The 21,288-nt window shown below is 48.8% G+C and overlaps 1 protein-coding gene and 1 long non-coding RNA gene across 4 annotated transcripts in view; one reads left to right on the top strand and one right to left on the bottom strand.

The window, feature by feature from the left end:
• The window catches only part of WFDC1 (WAP four-disulfide core domain 1), a 79,343-nt gene that overhangs the window by 22,695 nt on the left and 35,360 nt on the right, over positions 1-21,288 (bottom strand). For 2 of the 3 annotated variants that reach the window (XM_077133178.1, XM_077133177.1), the window contains exon 1: positions 4,745-5,307. The exons of the other annotated variant lie outside the window; for it this stretch is intronic. In XM_077133178.1, coding sequence (XP_076989293.1) covers positions 4,745-4,870 — 126 coding nt within the window. In that variant the 5' untranslated portion in view covers positions 4,871-5,307. Of the gene's footprint in view, positions 1-4,744; positions 5,308-21,288 lie in introns of those variants that run through there. 3 annotated transcript variants of the gene reach the window in all.
• LOC143659853 (uncharacterized) lies at positions 1,796-3,704 on the top strand. The gene is made up of 4 exons (XR_013163793.1): positions 1,796-1,987; positions 2,117-2,241; positions 2,570-2,700; positions 3,521-3,704. It is a non-coding gene; the product is annotated as an uncharacterized LOC143659853 (long non-coding RNA).

The following is a 21,288-nucleotide window of genomic DNA, read 5'->3' as shown; positions in this document are numbered from 1 at the left end:
GCAATGGCAGGAAGGAACAAAATGGAGGTGGTAGTGGCACAACACGGCAAATGCACTAAATGCCCACCTCTGGCTCACGTGTGCCTGAGTCTCAACCACACAGGCACCTGGCGTGTTCCTTCTTCTCTCATTCCCATCTGGAAGTTCAGGACCAGAAGCTCAGCTGAGCAAGCTGGGGCCCAGAGAAGGAAAAGGGATTGCCCAAGGCGACCTCAAAGTCATGCTGTGCATTTGCTTCTCCTTCCTTCCACCCACCCTTCCATCCTGGCCGAGCCATTCCAGGCCCTGGCCGAACAGCGGGGCTGACCATGGCTGCGGTGGGGTTGCCCCCACTTTGGCACCCGCTTGCCCCTCCTCTAGCCTTGGCGACGGCGGCATCTTGGCACCTGATGATACAACGGGGGTGTGGCCACACATCTTTCAAGGACCAGAGAAAGCTCCAGGTCCCTGAGGCTGCATGACAGCCTTGCCCCTTCCTAGCTGGCATGGCGTGGCTCCGCGGCCTCAGTTTCCTGATGTGTGAAAAGTTTCCGTCAAGGCTGCCAGTTGCAAGCCATAGACCCCGACGGTCTTCACTCCCAGAGGCAGATCAGAGTTTAGGATTTTGTTGCAGGTATCTGTGGGAGGGGGTGCCAGGGGGGCGTGGGGGTGAGGCAGGGAAGGAAGGAGCCAGGTCAGGGAGTGGAATGACTAAGTGACTGCCGTGGGCCGCTGGAGCACAAACCAACGGGGTCCCCGGAACAGGGGGTGGAACAGGTGGAACGGTGGAGAAGGGGAGAGGAAGCTGGGGCATTTGCCCTCCAGCTCCTATAACTCCCAGTCCTTGGCCCGTCCTGCATGTGGGCAGCCAGGGAAGGTCTCAGGCTGGCAGGGACCAGCAGGGCAAAGGGGAGGGTGACGGACGTCAGGGAATGACGGGAGCGATGGGGAGGGGGGTGGAGGGCCAGGGGACCTGCCCCCTCACCCTGGCTGGTGTAAGCTAAAAAGGAAAGGGATGTATTAGAAGCCACTCAGAGCTCACAGAAGGGCCTTGCTGGGGAAACTGAGACACACGAGCTGCAGGGCTGCTGCTGACAACAACAGGGCCCTTGTGCTTGTACCAAAGGACACAACTCTGTGCAGATAAGCTACAAAAGGGGCCCCACTAGGAAGGATGAGTTACAAAGGGGCAACCTTTGCTCCTGGCTGCTGCTGCTGCTTCTTGCCCCTTCGGCCGGTGAGGCGCCGCTGGACAGGGCGCAAACTGCACAACCATTTCTAGGAAGAAGTTTAGAGGGACAAAAGAGACCCACATCAACAGTAAGATGCAGGGACCTCCCCCTTCCCCCCCACCCCCAAGGCGAACAGGGCTGCTGTGATGGAGACCCTGGAAGTCTGAGGAAAGGCTCCCAAGAGTTAACACAGTGAACACTTGGCCAGACACATAGCGAGCGCTCGGTAAATCCAGCCCTTCTTGTGGGATTCCTCGAATGCCATAGGGCAAAGCCAAAAAAACCAGCTATGAGAACTGACACCCAGCTCCCCAGAAAGGTCCTGGACTGTTTACAAACGTTCTGCTTCTGTTTTATTCCGCCTCTTAAATATTTGGTTTTGGTGCTTTTTTGTTTTTTTAATAGAGCACACATGGGGGACGGGGGTCTGTGCCCAGCACCGAGCTCAAGGTTGCCCGAGGTCTTTCCACTAAGCCTGCAGAGGAGGCGCGGATGAGGAAACTGAGGCTGGGAGAGGAGAGAAATTTGCTCGAGGTCGCGGAACTGGGAGATCGTAGGGCCCGGGATGTGCCCGAGACGCCTCCCAGGGGTGTCCCCGTGGGAATGCAAGGCCGGCGCCTTCCTGTCGCTGTCCCTGAGCGCGTGCCCGGGAGCATGTCAGCCGCGTGCAGGGAACAAGCCAGGGCCCCCTGGAAGCCAGCGGCCACCCCGCAAGAAGGAAGTGGGCTGCGGGGAGACCCGGGGCTCAAGAAGGGGCTCCACCTCGGTCCTGAGAGGTCGGGATGTGGGGACCTGGGCTGGCGGGGGACAAGGGGCAAGCCCCCCAAGAAGCAGGTGCAGGCAGCAAAGAGCCTGCTGTGGGGCCTCTGCAGTTGCCATGGTTACAGAGCACTTCCTCCCGGCAGGCGCAACAGCCAAGAGCACAAGTGATAGGAACAGGGTGGAAAATAATGACGGCACCAGAAGTACCTAGCGAGGACTAGTTCCTGCCTTGCTTTTTAAAATTTTTATTTCTTGCCTTGCTTTTAAAGTAAGTATTTATTTGCAAGTAAATAGGATTTAATTTTTAATGATAGCTGTGTTTAACAAAGTTGGCTTTCCAGAGGGTTTAGGAGCCAGCTCCGGGCTGCTGCTGCACGCCCCGGACCTCACCTCGCTCTGAGCAGCCCCGCAGCCCCTGGGGAGTCCCAGGACACGTGGGAGGACAGCCACTGCCTGCAGGGAGGGAAAGGCTTGCCTCTGAGCGCGCGGATGTGCTTCCCGCCACCCTTCAGTTCTCTGCCGGACGTTGCAGGGAGGTTAGGATCAGAGTTGACAGGGCCCCAGAGGGCTTCTAGCTCTCCCCCTTCATTCCACAGGTACTGACCTTAGGCCCAGAGAGAGGCAGTGAGTGGCCCGAGGCCACACAGCTCATTGAAGAAATCGCCACACCCTGCCCGCCTCCCTGTTCTCTGGGGGCTTTCCTGGGACACGTTTGGGACACACTTGGGTAAGTAGGGAGTTTCAATCTGGGGTGGGAGATTGAAACCCCCACACACACACACTCCATGCACTTCTCCCTCAACTCCCGCCCCCCCACCCCACTTTCCTGCTCCTCCAGATGAAAATGTCACAATATCTGCATCTCTGACATTCTGGGCCTGGTTGGAGCTAAAATCAGATAATGTGATTGAAATCCCCTTGGGACCCTAGAACCAAAATGCTAGACAAATCTGAGGACTACATTGTCCTGTTGGGGCAGCGGAGTGGGGAGGAGTCCAAGAGGAGAGTGATCTCCCCACTCCTTGCACACTTAAGCTCTCCCCTCCAGCAACTAAAGGCTCCTGTAGGGGCTCCCAGAGGCAACAGTTCTGCTTCTGCACCTCTGCAGATGCCAAGCCTTCTTCCAGGAATGTTCTTCTTCTTCCTAATTCTTATCCTTCTTCAAGATCCACTCAGGGCCTCCACCTCCTCCAGAAAGCCCTCTGTGACTACACTATTCCATATGAACATCTCTAAATACCTATCATCGTTTCAATCTCTATTATACTCTTCCCCTCCCAGACAGCCTCCTGTCTTCTCATGAGCACCTCCCTGACCTGATGAGCTAGAGACAGAAATTAGCCTTAATATTAAATTTCAGGTACCCCACCATGCCTGGATCATTAAACATTTCCATCCCTTCTGTTTTCTACCTGGCAAACTCCTATTCATCCTTCATATCCTTAGGTCAAATATCCCCAACCCTGGAAATCCTTTCCTGGCTCTCCCCAAAAAGTTGCTCCTGCTTTCTTTTTTGTTTTCCCTACATTTTGCCCACGATCTTCCAGTAAGAATGTATTGGGCACCTGCTTAAGGTAGACACCGCACAAGGCATCGAGACCCCAGCCCTGGACAAGACAGAATCGTACTCTGCTCTGAGGAACTTACATTCCAGCCAAGTAGACACATACCAACTGATTTCACAATTATTTGATGAAAAGTCTTCAAATTCGTGAAGACTTTTTCGTGTAATTCGTGAGCATTACAGGCCTAACGAGGCCTGTAATGCTCACGAATATGCCGAGAGTGGGAGAATGATCATCTTGACCTCTGCACCCAGATATCCTCCTGGCTCCTTCCAATCCTTCAGGCTTGTGCTCCCCCGGGGTGGGGAGGGGGAAGGCATTACCTAAAATGACACTTTGCCCCGACCCCAACTCTCCCCCCTCATTTCCTTTCTGCTGTACTTCTCTCCCTGGCACTTGTCACCAAGCACCACAGGTGCTTTCCTTTAATTTCTCATTTATTCCCTGTAACCCCCACCATCATGTGAGTTCCCCAAGGCAGGGGCTGGGTCCTCACGGCCTGGGACGGAGCCAGGTAAACAGTAGTGAATAAAACATATCTGGTTAAAGAAACGCATAACTCTGTCTTTCACAAAGGAGATGATGTGCTCAGAGCTGTCAAGCAACTTGCTCAAAGACACACAGCTGCTGAGAGGCAGAGCCTGATCCAAACCCAGGCAGCCAGCTACCAGGGGCATGCTTTTCCCCACGTGCTACCCCACGCCCCCCATCATTTGTGCCCTGACCTCCTCCCCATCTGACTATGTCACTCTTGAGGGCAGAAGCTGGTGTCTCCTTCCTCACTGCCCCCCAAGGACCCTGCCCCATGCCTGGCCCACAGTGGTCCTCACAAAACGTTTACTGAATGAATAAATGACTACAATGATTTCATATACTCTGGGTTATTGAGCTGAGACAAAACATTCCGTTTTAAGACCTTTGACTCCTTCATCAGGTGCTCTCTTTTGGAAGCAAGTATTAACTGCAACAGACAAAAACAAGCCATGATCCCCTTTGCCTCCTTACTTACAGACAAGGTGTTTTGAGGGCTGAATCCCATTTGCCTACCTCCCAGCTTTATCACACCCAGATATAGGAGGATACCTGCCCTGCCGCGTTTCCAAGAGCGTTTGAAGGAGGATGCGCAATTTCTGGGGACCACTTGCTTCTCCCCACCACCCCCCAACCTGACATGGGCTGTTCCAGCCTCCCAGCCCTGGCACTTACGCGGGACTTGTCGCCTAGCTTCGCGTGCAATGCCCGTTTCCAGAGAGGCTTGGCAGAACCGGCTTCAGGGAGAAGCAGCAGGAAACACAGAGCCCAGATGACCATCCTGCTGCTGCCACTGCCCATCCCGTGGCCAGTAGAAGAATTTCCTCCCGGGCGGCACCCCGGGTGCAGACGCTCAGAGAAGAGGGAGTCCGCTCGCTGGGCAAGCCCTGCCCAAGCTGGGAACAGAGCAGCCTGTGGGCTGCACGGCCGCACTCTGTGAGCTCTGCTTAGCGGGTGCCGGGATTGTGGGCTGCACACGCCCCCTCGATGGTGGTCAGCCTGCAGCTTATTTTTAGCTTGGCCTACAACATCTGGCCCCCGAGACTTGGGCCAGGGCGTCTGCAGCCCAGGCAGCTCAGATGGCGGCGGTGGGAGGAGGGGGCACCAGGCTTGCTTGGAGACGTGGCCGGGAGTGGCCCTGTCACTCAGGGATAACAGGCACTTCCTTGCAGGCTGGGCGGTCTCCTGCCCAGAGGAGAGATGTGCTGGGGCCAGAGCAGGGCTGGGGACAGACAGGCATGGAGGGAAACCGGCCCTGCAGGAATGGGTGGGGGTTCACTGCTGCTGCCTCGTTCCAGTTTTGAGCCAAGCTGACAAACTGCACGGAAAACTTTCTTTAGAATAATGTTGCTGAGCGGGGACTGGCAGGGTATGTGGGCTGGGAGGAAGTTAACCCTTCTCACCCCCTGGTCTCCCCCTCTGGGAAGTGGCCCCGTGGGCAGGTACTCCTCTGGCGCATTCCTTGTGAGATCTAAATTAAATTGTGCAGTTCACAAAGTGGCTAGTATATGATTAGTGTGCTGGAAATGCTGGCTTGTGTGCACATGTGATGGGTGTGTTCGTGTGATGTGAGTGTCTGCGAGACCATGTGCATGAGTGTACGCATGTATATTTGTGTGTGCATGTGTGTGTGTGGTGTGCATGCATGAGTGTGTGCATGTGTATATGCGTGTGCATATTATACAGGGATGTAATTCACTGTGTCCAATGTTTCACAAACGCTGTATGCCACTGGCTGGTCACAGCAGCCCCAGGTACTATTTTGCTCCCCATTTCCAAGATGAGAAAATAGAGGTACAAAGAGGGCAACACTTGCCTGAGGTCGTGCAGTGGGTAGCTGACCTGGGGCTCGGGCCCAGGGCTGTGTGGCTGCTGCCGTGAGAACCTGGGGTGAAGAGGGAAGGACGCAGGCTCTGGACTAAAGACACCTGGGGCCTGAGTGCCCGCTCCACCACTTGGCCTCTCCTGCTTGCTGCTCCTCCATTTGTTCATCTGTGAAATGGGGCTGGTGATGAAAGCCCACTCCTCAGGGTTCCTTTTGGGCCCTGCAGGAGAGGGTGCTGGCCAGCAGCCAGCCCTCGCACACAGTGAGGGTACCGTGAAGGGGGCTGCCCCCCTCATGACCTGCATCTCCCACCTGTTGGCCAGGTCAGCCCTCAGGGTGCCACATGCCGGATCCAGCAACCCCCTTGTCTTCCTGGCGAGTGACAAATACGGACAGTCTGTGTGCCAGGCACCACTCTAAGCACTTCTTGCATTTCAGAGGGGTCTCATGTGAGCCTTATGAGGTAGGTGCTCCCATTATCCCCATGCTACAGAGGGAGAAACTGAGGCACAGAGCAGCTAGGAGGCTTGCCCAGCACACAGAGGCTCCAGTGCAATGCCCTGGTCTTGATATTGAGCTAGATGTGCTGATATTTGCATGTCAGCCCCACTGTTGCCAATCTAAAGTCTCTTCGTGTAGCAGGGGCTGGAAGCCTGGCAGTGCATTTCCCAGACACCCTTCAGCTGGTCTCCAGCAAAGTTCTGCCAATGGAAGGCGGAAGAAAGGGAGAAGCCATACATCTGTGGCAGTGGCAGAGACAGACACTGCAGGCGTCTGAGGCTTGGCCGCATTGAGTGGTGACAGGCCCCGGCTCCTACAGTAAGGTGCAGGCTTCTGGCCTTCTGATGAGGGAGTAAGCAGGACATGCCAGCAGCACAGGCACCCAGCGTGCTCGGGGGCTCTGGGTGATGGCCCTTCCCCTCAGGCTCCCGCAGCTCTTCCAGTGCTCTGTAGTCAGGTCACCAGATAAAATCTCCTCTGTGTGGAGCACCTGCAGTGGCTTCACTTCCCCTCACTGAATCCCGACAGACACAGGGTGAGGGAAAGTCGCTTTCTTCCTCCAGTTCCACCACCTCCAGCTCCACCACCACGTGGCTGAGCAACTTCGGACCCTCCAGATGGTTCAACGGCTCTGAAGCCCCCTCCATGTCCTGGTCAGTAAGTGGTCCCAGAAGGAGCACAACTGTGAGAATTAATGGACGGTTGCAGCCAAGCCTTTGGCACTGCACCTGTCCACAGAAAGTCCTCTGAAAGCATGGCCCGTGGTCAGCGCTTGCAGGGAAGCCTTCTCATCTGTAAATGGGAGCAATTATGAGGGTCGGATCAACTGCAATATGCACAAGAGAGTTGTGCCAGCATCCTGCTCCTCACGTGACCGTGAACCTATTGAGGATAGGACTGTGTGGTTCCATCTCTGAATTGCCCGCCAGGAAGAGGACGGGGCCCCCTTCGCTGAGCAGTTACTGCATGCAGTGCCTGCGACCTCGTGAGCACCATGCAAGGACTGTACCACCTCCATCTTCTCTCCGCCTTGCTCATGCCGCTCCAGCCTCTCCTTGACGGCTCCTGCCGCAGGGCCTTTGCACTGGCTGTCCCTCCCCCCAGAGCACTCTCTCCCCAGATCCCTGCTTAGCTAATGTCCCCAATTCTTTCTAGTTGTTGCTCAAGCTTCATGTACTTATTGAGGCATTGCTTTTAAAGTTGCAACCTGCTTCTCTCACACCACCTGAAATTCCCAACTCTCCCCTGTGGTAGGGCAGATAAGAGTCCCCCAAAGATGTCCATGTCCTAATCCCATGAGTGTGACCTCACATGCCAAAAGGGACATTTGACAGGTGATCAAATTAAGGATCTTGAAATGGGAAGATTATCCCAGATGGTCTGGGTGAACAGATAAACTCACAAGGAGACAGGGGGTTCAGAGGGAGGGAAGGAGATGCCACAACAGAAGCATGAGTCAGAGAGAGAGGGGTTCGAAGATGCTATGCTGCTGGATTTGGAGATGAAGGAAGGGGTCAAAGGCCTAGGAATGCAAGTGGGCTCTGGAAGCTGGCAAAGGCCAGGGAATGCATTCTCCCCCAAAGCCTCCAGAAGGAACCAGCCTTGCCAACACCTTGAGTTAATATTAGCCCGATGAAACCATGTTGGGTTTCTGACCCCCAGGACAGGAAGACAATAAATTTGCATTGTTTTAAGCCATTCAGTTTGTGGGCATTTGTTAAGCAGCCAGAAGCAGCTAATATGGGGAGGGGTCTGGCCTCATAGGTACTGGCTGAGTGCCTGAATGAATTCAATCAACAGCCCTACAAAAAATTATTCCTGTTCGAAAGACAAAGAAACAGAAGATCACAAAAATTGAGTACGTTTTCCAAGGTCACAGCTAGTGACCAAACTCCTCAATACATAGCACAGGAATTGGTACGCAGTTGGTGCTCAATAAATGTTCTTCAATAAAATACAAGTTTTGCAGCAGTCTTTCAGATCCCAGAAACCCAGAGTGCCAAGCTGCAATCCTTCCTTTCATTTCTTGCAGATATTAACTCATAATGTCCTCAGGACAGGAAGGGTAAGTACTCAGGGAGTACATCAGCAGTTCAGGTTTTATGTGGAAGGGGAAAAAGCTCCAAGAGGAGAAATAAACATGGAATAAGTTGTTCCCTGGGAGAACAGTTGCGTCCCTTTGATCAGTGGCGGGATGGGGCCTCAGCCTGACAGCCGCGCTGGACGCGCCCAGTGGGGGTTGACGAGGCCGGGCTGGTCCTGGCAAAATTTCGGGGACGGCACCCCTTCCCGGGTCTCTGGCCAAACCTCAGAACTTCACGTTCAAAGTGGCTCTGGTGACCTGAACTTGAACCCAAAGTTAAGAGGCTGCCATCCGTAGAAGTTCTGCAACTTTCTGCACATCTGTGGGTGAGGACACCCCGGGAAGCCCAGGAGCTGGCAAGGTCCTTTCATCACCACGGCCCCAGGGCCCTGATGGTGAGGCCCGCCTGCTGGGGTCTTACAGCTGAGCCCGCCGAAGGCTTCTCTCCCCCAGAAAGGGGGAGAAGCATCTCCTTTAATAAAAATAAAGGGGCCACGTGTGCAGGGCCCTCACACTAAGGAGGCGGAGGGCAGGCTCCCAATCGCAGCCCCACGGAGAAATCCTGCCCTTCCTCCCCTTTACAACACCCCTGGCCGATCGCAGAGGTCTCACATTCCTTTTCTTCCGTGGAGACCCAGATCAGGCCAGTAAGTGCCACGGGACAGAGGCCATGGTGCGTCTGTCAGGGTTCCTTAGGGAAACAGAGTCAACAGGAGGTAGCTGTAAATATTATGAGTTTTTTTTTCAAAGCTTAACAGATTTATTGAGGTAAGGAAGCAGGGAGAAGGTAGGTGGGAGAGTGAAAGGGAGAAAGCAGGTGGGAGCCTGAAAATAGTTCCTGCCTGGGGAGCCAGCAAAAGGAAAGAGAAAATGGGTCCGGCTCTTTGTTCTGGAAGCTGTGCTTAAAAGGGACAGTGACGTCAGGAGGGGAGGGTGCCTACTAGGTGGTGTGTTGTCCCTTGACGGGGTGGGGGCTTGTTAACCTATGATCTGATTGGTTGCTGGGGCTCTGACACACTGCTCTCTCTCTCAAACATCAGGCTCTGCAAAAGAAGCCGAGAGGCCTCCTGGTTATGGAGTCCATTTTATATGTACAGTTCCTTTTTTGAAACCTGACATTCCTGCCTTTTTATTCTAATAAAATTGACTGGAGTTGGGGTTAGGTTTGGGGGTATGCTCTAGCCCAGCTCGAAGCAATTTTTGGAGGGAGCAGGGACATTGTGCTCTTTCTTTAGCTCCTTCCTGCAGACAAAAGGGCGTAGTTGTGCGGGGAGGGACATAGATTGCTTTGAGCCAAGCAGGGGCATCATTCACTGGGATTCTGGGCATTATCAGTTGGAACAGGCTGATAGTGATGTTCTTGTTGTGACAGACGTAGGTTTTCAAATTTCTGTTGTAGTAGGAATATGTTCTCAGAGTTTTGTTAGTTGGTTATGGTTATTTTGACCTGTGAACAAAGTTAGACATTGTAAGAGGCAGGAGGCTAGGAGAAAATTTAGCATGAAGATAATTAGGGCCTAATGAGGGGAAGCAGAATAGCTTGTGAAGGGTGGAGAAGAATGACAGAAAATCTGAGAAAAAATTTTCTAGCCAAGATGAATTTGCATTTGCTGTTCTATCTGCATAAGAGTAAATGAATTTGTATTCGCAGTTACACCTGCATAAAAGTAACCTCCAGAATAACCTCTCAACTTGACTTGAAATCTCTTAGCCATTGAAACTCTATTTCTTTTCCCCCTTTGGTCAGTTCATCCATGATGTCGGGGCCAGTGTCATCCTTTCAGCTTATGCTTCACAGTGCCAGGGTCAGTTATGTTTTGCGATGCCAGAGCCCATTATGTTTTATGCTACCAGCACCAGGCTTATACTCCTGAAAATAATGTCCTGCATTGGGGGGAAGCTCAGAGTTTGACTTAGAGAGAGACCACATTTGAGCAACAGCAGGGAAATGGCTCCTAGGCACTAATTTTAAGCAGGTTTAGTTTACTATTACAGAAATAAGTTTCATAAGGGCAAGCCTTAAAACTGAAACCTTAGCTTAATAAATTGGAGAGACCCTTTTTCTTAAGAAAAATATTAAGATTGCTTATCTAGGAAATTCCTAATAGTTTTATTTTTCCCAGTTCCTCAAGGGACCTTGCAGACACTTTTTCATTTTCTGCCCCAAACACTCTGAAATGTAGGGTATAAAACATTAACTTGTATATAACATTATAAAGATTTTATTTCTTATTCTAGGCTCCATATTAAATAAAGCTGAATTAGGTTGTTTAATTCACTATTTTTCTTTTATCGCACACAAAAGTTAAAACTTTAACATACAAACAATAATATTTCTTACTTGTATATTGATTTATTTTGGCTTTAACCAGATTCGTTTCATCACATTTTTAATTGAAGTTTGATGTCTTTTATTTTTTTTAACCATTTCTGTGTGGACTTTGCTAATTTTCAGAGTTGGCGGACTAAAAGAGAGTTTTAGGTATCACACAGACATTTAGAGTTCAGGGAATTACTGGGCTATATAAAGAGTAAAGCACCTCAGAATTTAAAGATAGCAAAGTTTACAGTATAAGTGCTAACCTTTATAAGATTTCATTAATGAAGTTATCTTTAGAAAGAAATCACCAGACAGCTGTTTCATGTTAACAAATCATAGCAGAAGCCCTTCTCTCCTCCATTAGATGTATTAGAGCAGAGCAGTGCAACGGATAATTTGGCTATTTCTCTGAGTTGTAGCTTTTTAAAGAATAACTAAAACTGTGATTAATAACATCATACCATTGCTTAATATTATACAGATTAGTATCAGTATATAACACTGACAGTGAGAATACTGTTAAATTTTTAGGAATTTATACAACGTCCAAATATATGAATATTTTCCTTATTTAAATTTAATTAGTAACAAGACAGAAAATCCCTTTTAACCATTGTTATACTTCCCAAATATTTTTTATGCAACAGGTTATTCTACCACCTTACTTATACAAGTGAAAGAACAAATTATTTGTGACAGCTTTTCACTAACAGTGAGAAGACATCTTCTGAAAAAAAGGCAAATGCCAACATAAACATTAATAAGGATATTATTCTGATGTAAAAACTTCTAGACACAGTACTTGGATGATTAAGAAAAAATGTTTTTCAAAATATTTTACATTAAGAGCACACAAACAATCAATGTTAACAGAACACAGAGAAAGCTTAACTTTAGTTTTGTATTAATACCAAGCTTGACATAAAAGCTTTCCTTTACTTGAAATATATGATAAACAGACCTATTAAATTTTGATTAGCACTTCCTATGATACATAGATTAATTTTCAAACTCTTTCTTTACAACTCTCTATTCTATGACAGACAGTTCACTTTGATAAACTCCTTTTTTATAGCTGTTTATAATCATTCAGAACTTACAACCAAAAATGATTAGAGCAAACAAAATTCATCTTTTTAAACTCTCTATTACATTCTGTGTTCATTCCACCTATACTTTTTATTTATTTAGACTGCACATAATCAGAAATAAATTTGATAATAAATTCACAAAGGTTTTGAACTTGCATATTTCCTTCTAATAATAATATTTATGAAAGAGACAAGAGACAGAGATATTATAAAATAATAGAGGAAGGGATGAAATTTTTCAAAAATATTCTTAACTGTTAAACAATGCCAGGAATGTGTTAGTTTGTAACCAGTTACGACCATTTGATTAATATAAATGGAAGAACACATTAATTAATAACTAGACTGAAGACACTAGCTAATAAATAGGGATTAACCACTCAAAACAGACATTAACTCCTTCTATAATCAGATAATACACTGACTAGCATTTATTCTCTTTGGGGTGCGCTGCACTTCTTGGATCTGTAATTTTAGGTCTTTCATAAGAGTTGGGAAATTTTCAGTGATAATTTCTTCCATTAGTTTTTCTCCTCCTTTTCCCTTCTCTTCTCCTTCTGGGACACCCACAACATGTATATTTGTGCGCTTCATATTGTCATTCAGTTTCCTGATCCCCTGCTCAAATTTTTCCATTCTTTTCCCTATAGTTTCTGTTTCTTTTTGGAATTCAGATGTTCCATCCTCCAGTTAACTAATTCTAGCTTCTGTCTCTTTAAATCTATCATTGTAGGTATCCATTGTTTTTTCCATCTTTTCTACTTTGTCCTTCACTCCCATAGTTCAGATTTCCTATTTCTTCTTTTTGTTCAGCCCATGTCTTCTTCATGTCCTCCCTCAATTTATTGATTTGGTTTTTGAAGAGGTTTTCCATTTCTGTTCGTATATTCAGCATTAGTTGTTTCAGCTCCTGTATCTCATTTGAACTATTGGTTTGTTCCTTTGACTGGGCCATATCTTCAATTTTCCGAGCATGATCCGTTATTTTCTGCTGGCATCTGGGCATTTAATCAGATTTCCCTGGGTGTGGGACCCAGCAGGTTGAAAGATTTTTCTGTGAAATCTCTGGGCTCTGTTTTTCTTATCCTGCCGAGTAGGTGGCACTTGTGGTGCTCGTCTGTCTGTGGGACCCACCAGTAAAAGATGCTGTGGCTCCTTTAACTTTGGAAAACTTTCGCTGTGGGGAAGGGTTGCCAGCCGAAGGGGCTTGGGGGAGTGCCGATCCAGATCTTCCAGCCAGCCCGGGAATCTGCGCGTGGGGAGGGTCGCCGGCCTCCACGGCTTGGAGGAGTGCTGGTCCAAATCTCCCAGCCGGCCCGGGACGCCAAGCGTGGCGGGGGGGGCGCTGGCCGCCGTGGCTTGGGAGAGTGCCTATCCAACGTTCCCAGCTGGACCGGGAAGCCACATGTGTGGAAGGGACCCCGGTTGCCGGTCTCCGCAGCTTGGGGGACCTCCGATCCAATTCTCCCAGCCGGTCCGGGGGGCCATGTGGGGGAGGGTGCCAGCCGCCACGGCTTGAGGAGACCACCTGTCCAATTCTCCCAGCCAGCCTGGGAAGGAGGGAGGGAGGGACTCCAGCCGCCAGCTGCCCCGGCCCGGGGAAGTGCTTGCCCCTCGGTGATCTCACCGCTGCAGATTCTCCCTTCCAGTTCAGCCGTTCCAGAATGGGGTATGCTGTCTTTTTGGTCTCTGCCGTGGCTCCGGGAGCTGTTCTGTACCGTTTCTATTTCTTTAGTAGCTGTTCTGGATGAGGAACTAAGACCCATGCATCTTACTAAGCCGCCATCTTCTCCGGAAGTTCCGACTAGCATTTAAACAGGCTTAATCAACTTCACTAAATATTGATTAATTGTCGGATTACTCATTTTGTAGGCATATAGCCAACAGACAAATTTAGGCCAGGGCTTCAAACGCTGCTCAGAACACATACCGGATACATTAATCAACAATTAAATAGACATAAAACACTTATCACACTGACTTAATAATCAACCAATACTTCATTAGGCTTTGGTGGAGGATGGTTAGCGGAATCGAAGAAGAAGAAGTGACTGAAGAGGGGCAGGAGGCTTGGAAGGCTTTTGATGAAAGACTCCTCGGCATTAAAGAGATTTACTGAGGGGCAGAAAGCTTAGAAGGTTTTTCATGAAGGAGGTGAAGTGACAGAGGATAGAGGGGCACAGAGGAAGGCCAAGATTTTAACAAATTTGTTAAGTTTGAGAGTAGGGAGCAGGGAGCATCAGACCATGTGCTAATCGAGAGTGCCATCTTGCGGCCGCTTTTGTTGTTCTAAAGGGTATTGCAGCCAAATTGCATTGCACAGTTTAAATTTCAATTAAAACGGAGGAGGATGTTTGCTACATACTAGGGATTTTGCTTGCAAGAGGCTTACAGAGGTCTGCTCATGGAGACTTATGTTTAACGGCTCCCTTCAAGGCTAACAGTTATCAGCTCCATTGGTAGCTTATGGGCAGGCATAGCTGTAAGTGAGACTAACTGCCCAGATCCATAATCCAGCGACATCAACAAAGCCGGCACCCCGGTTTGTTGTTGGGGACCAGGAGAGTGTGTGCAGTCTTTCACTCAGGGTATCCCCCAGGCTACTTTTCACTGCCACAATGGGGAAAAATGCTATCAGAGCTGGAGAGTTTTGACTGAGTGCTCAGATTTCAGACCAGGGTGCTGTGCTAAAGTGGGCTGCAATGCCACAGGGCGGCCGTCCTTGAGACACAAAGTTCTCAAGGGGAAGATCTGGGTAGAAAGACGTCACTTACCTAGGGCCGAATTACTTGTAGATGTTTGAGTGCTATGGGTGTGGGTCAGCAACACATCGAGATGGTCTGAACTGGTGAACTCAAGCCGTTAATCACATGGAAACCTAAACAACTATGCAATTCAGGGGATGGAGTTGACTGAAAGGCTGTCCCATTGCCCCAAGGGGCCAGTGACACAAACCTCAATCTAATCTCCGAACAGGGTTAACTAGAAGACGGTCCCATCGCCTCAAGGGGCCAGAGAGCTAAGCCTCACTCTGACCTCCATCCCGGGTTTCGGCACCAGCTGTTAGGCATGGCATTGTTAAGTAATCCACACAGGACAGCGAGTCAAAGCTTAACAGATTTATTGAGGTAAGGAAGCAGGGAGAAGGTAAGTGGGGGAGTGAATGGGAGACAGCAAGTGGGAGTCTGAAAATGTATCCCACCTGGGGAGCCAGTGAAATGAAAGAGAAAATGGCTCTCTATTATGAGATTCTATAAAAATGTCTCATGCAACTGTGGGGACATACGAGTTCAAATTCTGTAGAGCAGGCCACAAGCTGGCAACTAGGATGAAGGTTTTCGATGAATTCCCCAGGAGAAGCTAGCTATCTGAAGTAGAGATGAAAATTCTCTCTTCTGACTGCTGAAATCATCACCTCTCCTCTTAAAAGCCTTCAACTGATTGTCTGAAATGTCCTTCATCACTGAAGATACTCTCCTTAGTTATTGTAGATATCATCAACCATAGATGCAATCAATGTATTTATGATTTAAGTCCACAAAATGTTTTCATGATAACAGTTAGGCCAGTACTTGCTTGACCTGACAACTGGGCACCATTACCTGACCAAGTTGACACATGAACCTAACCATCACACACTGCATCATTAGAGCATACTTCATGCTAGAGTACAAATGACTACCAGCAGAGAGAAAGATACTGGTATAATGAAGAGGGGAGTACATTCATTCAAACATTTGAGTACCTACTACGTGCGAGGCCAGAGGATACCAAAGAGTAAAACCAGGTCCAGCCCCCTCAACCCCTCCTTATGGGGCTGACAGTGAAATGGAGGAATCAGATACTAATCAGCAATGGTTTTAAGTAACACTCATGTATGTGTCTTTAAAAACACTCACATAATCTGTGACAACTCTGTCTGGTTGATCCTACCTATCAGCCCCATTTTACAGACAAGGAAACAAAGCCTTGAGAGATGAGCAATTTAACCAGAGAGGTTGTGAATTTGCCCAGTGGGTGATACATGGGTGGTAAGTGGTGGAGCCCGGATTTGAATGGAGGCATCCAGTTGCAGACTCTATGCCTGAAACCATCACACCATGTGCTCAGGGGAGAGAGCAGTACTCAACACAAGCACACAACAGAGGGCTTTAACTTGGCCAGAAAAGCCGGGGAAGTTTCCCTGAGGAAGTGACTTTCTAGCAGAAAATTTAAGGGTGAGAGAGTGGAAGGAGAGTGGGCTTGCAATCCAGACTGGCCTGACTAGAGGTTGTTGGCCGTGGGGAGAAGTGAGGAGGCCGGCAGGCTGACCCTAGGCTTGGGGTCTACAGGAGCAGCTGTGGGCACAGGACACATGTTCCTGCCACAGGCTCCTTCCATCAAAAATATATATATATTATCTTCACAAGTGGACTGATATAAAGACAAATATAACTCAAGCTGGATTATATTCATTTTTTCTTCTGATTTAAAGAGAAACAAAGATGCATCCTAGGGCCCCTCAAAGCCCCGTGGGCCCCAGGCATGGTGCTTCCTGGTCCTGATGGAGAAGTTGGCAAATGCTCAGCTGTGTGGCTCTGGAAGAGCCTGTGCACCTCTCTGAGCCTGGAAGCTGTTAAGGGAGGTGGATTGGGTAGGTGACCTCAAGGCAATGCACACCTGGGAAGGCCCTGATTCCTGCAGCTGCCTCCTCAGCAAAAAGCAGGGTAGGCAGGGGTGGCAAGGGTTGCAGAGCTGCACCACCTACCCTTGCCTTTAAGATCCAGCCCTGTCTTCAGGCTGTGAATGAAAACAGATGTTCTTGGCTGTTCTTGGAGAATCAGACCCAGCCCTGTTCGTGACCTTCATTCCTTGACTATCTGCCCCCTTAAAGCACAGCTGATTGTCCCTCATGTGGGGCAACAGCCAGCTTCTTACTCAGGCTCCAGCAAGCCTGCCTCCCACCCAGCAGAGTCCGGGGTCTGGCCACCGTGGCTCTGGCCACTGGGGAGAGCTGAAGGAAAAGGGTCCCCTCCAGGCAGAAGTAAGCTATGAAGCCAGGTCTACATGGGGCAAAAAGTGAATTTTTTTTTTAACTTTTTTTTATTAATTAAAAAAATTAACAAACAAAACATTAAGATATCATTCCATTCTACATATACAATCAGTAATTCTTAATATCATTACATAGTTGCATATTCATAATTTCTTAGAACATTTGCATCAATTTAGAAAAAGAAATAAAACGATAATAGAGAAAAAAAAGATTATACATACCATACCCCTTACCCCTTGCTTTCATTTACCACTAGCATTTCAAACTACATTTAACATTTGTTCCCCCTATTATTTATTTTTATTCCATATGTTCTACTCTTCTGTTGATATAGTAGCTAAAGGGAGCATCAGACATAAGGTTTTCACATTCACAGAGTCTCATTGTGAAAGCTATATCATTGTTCAATCATCATCAAGAAACATGGCTACAGGTACACAGCTCTACATTTTCAGGCAGTTCCCTCCAGCCTCTCCACTACATCTTGAACAACAAGGTGATATCTACTTAATGCGTAAGAATAACCTCCAGGATCTCTCAGCCATTGACACTTATTCTCAAAAAGTGAATTTTAAAGGTCGCCCTGTGTTTCCCCTAGCCCACTGCAGCCACAAGGCCAGATCTAAACAAACTAACAGTTTCTCTTGGTTCCTTCCCAGGACCTGGGCCCACCCCCAAATTAGGGTTTGCGGGGACTCAGTCACTTGCCCTTGTTTTTCTCCTAAAAGCAAATCTGACTGCAAACCTCCTTCTCCTCCCTATTCCAAAGTTTAGAACCTCGCCTGGACTCTGAGGACAAGGATGAGAACAGGCACACCAAGAGCCTACAAGTGGGCCAGCCCAGTGCTCGGAGCCCAGCTGTGAGCTAGAATCAGCAGAGGGTCAAATGGCAGCTGGAGCCCCAGACCAGGTGAACGCAGTCCTTTAAATCAGGGTTCAGCCGTCTCCAAAGCTCCCCAGCTGATTCTCAGGAGCAGCAGGGCCAGGATCCCTGACACACTGGGTCTCCTGTCCTCTGTCCCCCTTTCTCTCCACCCCCACTGCAACCAGCCAACCTTGGGCTGCACACCCCTCCTCGCTCCCTCCCCCTTCCCTCTCCTCCGGCATGCTGGCACCCTGGCCTTTCCTACACCAGGGCTTATCAGGCTCTTTCTGCCACTGGGCCTTTGCATATGCTGTTCCCTCTGGCCAGGACACAGTTCCCTGCTCCCTTTACCTAGCAGACTAGTAAAATCCTCCCCATCCCTCAGCTCTTAGCAAAATGGTCCCTGCCCCCCAGAAGCTTTCCCTGACCTGCAGACCAGCTCAGCTCCCACTGAACAGGCTCTTGGGACTCCACACACCTCTGAGTCAGGCCCGCACAACCCGTGGTGGGCTTGGCATTGCTTTCTGAAAATGGGCAGAAGCACCCTAAGGGTGGGACCCTGACTTTTGGTTTTTGTTTCTCTCTCACTGAGCAGAGGGATGGATGACCCTACACTCCCACCCAGTGTTCCTACTTTCCCTTGCTGGCCTTTCCTAATGTCAGACAGTGATCCGAGGGTTGGGACATTTTCCTGACCAGGGATGTCATCCGTCCACAGCTGTGACCCGTGCCGCCAGTGGGTGGTGCAGCAGGGGGTCCTCCAGGCACCCTGCAGACATTTGGGCTGGATCGTTCTGTGGGACTGTCCCGTGCACTGTAGTATGTTTAGCAGCATCCCTGATCCCTACCCACTAGATGCGCCCCAAATGCAACCAGTCCTCACATCTGAAAATCTCTCCATCCATTACCAAACCTCCCCTGGGACAAAATCACCCTACTTGAGACCCACTGGCTTCTGGGTATAGCTTACTGTGTCAGCAAAACTGAGTGGAGCGAGGGTCTTGGTTTATAGCTGTTGTTAAACTGTCCAGATATGTTTTATGCATATTTTTGGTATATATGTTGCAATTCACAATTTTTTTTTTAAACTTAAAAAACAAAACACCAGTAAGGAATAAACTCTGCCAAGAAGCATGAGCCCATGGGCAATGGCTGTGGGTTCTGAAGTCCAACAAAGGTCACCTCCATCTTTGCTGTGTAGCTGTCGTGACTAGATGTCTTTTTAGGACATCAGCTCCCCATATGTAGAATGGAGACTTGGCCACCCCTCATCTGCAGGCTGAGAGGACACGGGGAAGCACGCTCAGGCCAGCGCCTGGCCCACAGAGAGCATTCGCTAAATGTGACCTGTCATTGGTGTCACTCTCTCTGCTCCTGGACATATTATAGTTACAGAGACTTTACATTAAAATAGAACTAGGAACAACCATGGCAGAAAGTGCAGCCCTCGTGCATTGCTGGTGAGAATGCCAAATGGTGCAGCTGCTGTTGTGGAAAACAGACTCGCAGTTCCTCAAACTGTTAAACATGCAACTACCATATGATGTGGTGAGGCCACTCTTTGTTATATCCCCAAAGAATTGAAAACGGATACTTCAACAGATGCTCGTACATGAATGTTCATGGCCACATTATTCCTAATAGCCAAAAGGTGGAAACAACTCAAGTGTCCAGGACAGTCGAATGGGTGAACAAAATGTGGTCGTTCCATGTGGTGAAATATTATTCAGCTGTGAAAAGGGATGAAGTTCTGACTCCTGACATGGAGAAACCTCAGAATAACTGAGCTGACTGAAAGATGCCAGTCACAAAAGGTGACATGTACGATTCCACTTTTCTGAAACATCCAGGACAGGTAAATCCGTAGAGACTGGGTGCAGACTGGAGACTACCAGGTGATGGGGAAAGGGAGAGCTTTGCTTAATGGGTACTGAGTTTCTGTTTGGGATGATGAAAAATTTCTGGGAATAGTGGTGACAGTCATAAAGCATTTGACTGTACTTAGTGCTGGTGAATTGTGTACTCAAAAGTGACTGAAATGTAATTTTAAGTTATGTTTTTTTTCCCACAATAATAAAAGAGGAAAAAAAAGCCACAGAACTAGAGGATAAAATGTAAACATTGGTGAATTTGGATGAAGAGTCTACAGAAGTTCCTTGGGCTGTTCTTGCAACCTTTTGGTAAATTTGAATTGCATCAAAATTAAAAACATTTAAAAAAATAAAAAGGATTAGATGAGCCACTAGATTAGAATTTTCCCTGTTCAACACCCCACAGAAGAACTTTCCCACCAGCAGGTGGGCATGTGGCCATAGGGGGCTGCCTCTGGCTGCTCTTGGGGTGACCCCTTGCCTCCTGGCCTTTGATGTCCCCCTGGCGTTCAAGTTTCTCTCTGCAGTGTCCAGGTCAGACAGCACAAGAGATGCTGGTATTAGCATCACAAAACCTGAGCCGGGCAAAGCCCTCCACAGGTGTTGTTTGCCAAGGATGTCATTTCAAGAAGGAAAAGCACAAACACCATCAAAACCCAACCTCTTCTACATTTTAAAACTTCAACTTCTGTGTGAGACTAAAGGAAGAGATGTTTATTTGGTGCAAAATACATATATTTTTGTAGCACAATATTTAACTTGTATAGTCAGTTTATTCAAACACCATAATTACATGGAATCTTGAATAGGGAGTGAGATCTTGTTGGTTTGTACAGGTCAGTATGATGCCCCAATAAATCCCATAGTAATGTGGGCAGAGAATAAAAAAGTATTTGCAAAGCCCCTCAGAGGGAGTTGGGAGAAAGGAGGAAATATAAACCACCCCACCTGGATAATTCCTGATATTCATGCAAGCAGTGGGGGCAAGAAATTTAATAGGCTGAGCCCTCGATCTTGGGGCTCCCCACTATGAAACTTATTTCTGCAAAGAAGAAGCTAAGCCTATTTATAACTATGCTGAAGAGTCACCCCCAGAGAACTTCTTTTGTGGCTCAGATGTGGCTCCTCTCTCCCTAAACCAACTCAGCAGGTGAACTCACTGCCCTCCCCCTATGTGGGACATGACTCCCAGGGGGTATAAATCCCTGGCATTGTGGGACAGGACTCCTGGGGATGAACCAGGACCCAGCATCATGGGGTTAAGAAAGCCTTTTCGACCAAAAGGGGGAGAAAGAGAAATTAGATTAAATAATTTTGGATCAAAGATTCAGGCCACTGGATGGGGCACAGCCAGCTTGGTGGCTGCAGGATACGCTGAGCTTCCTACTGCCCTCTCTGGCAGGAGACCTGGAGAGCACTTAAGCTTCGCAGGAGTTTAAAACAAGAAAAGAGCTCTCCCCTCTTTGTCCGCCGGCCCGGCCCGCCCGCCCTCCTCTCCCCTCTTTGTCCACCGGCCTGGCGCTCGGCGCCCACGCCCCGCAGCAGCTGGCCCGCCCGCCCTCCTCTCCCCTCCTGCTCCAGCGGCTCTCCAACCACCACCGTGCCCTCTTTCGCCTTCACCGGCTCCT

Source organism: Tamandua tetradactyla, chromosome 16 (genome assembly GCF_023851605.1).
Source record: "Tamandua tetradactyla isolate mTamTet1 chromosome 16, mTamTet1.pri, whole genome shotgun sequence".
Taxonomy (NCBI): Eukaryota; Metazoa; Chordata; class Mammalia; order Pilosa; family Myrmecophagidae; genus Tamandua; species Tamandua tetradactyla.
The sequence above is the reverse complement of the archived record's forward strand: the minus strand, read 5'-3'. Positions and strand labels throughout refer to the sequence as shown.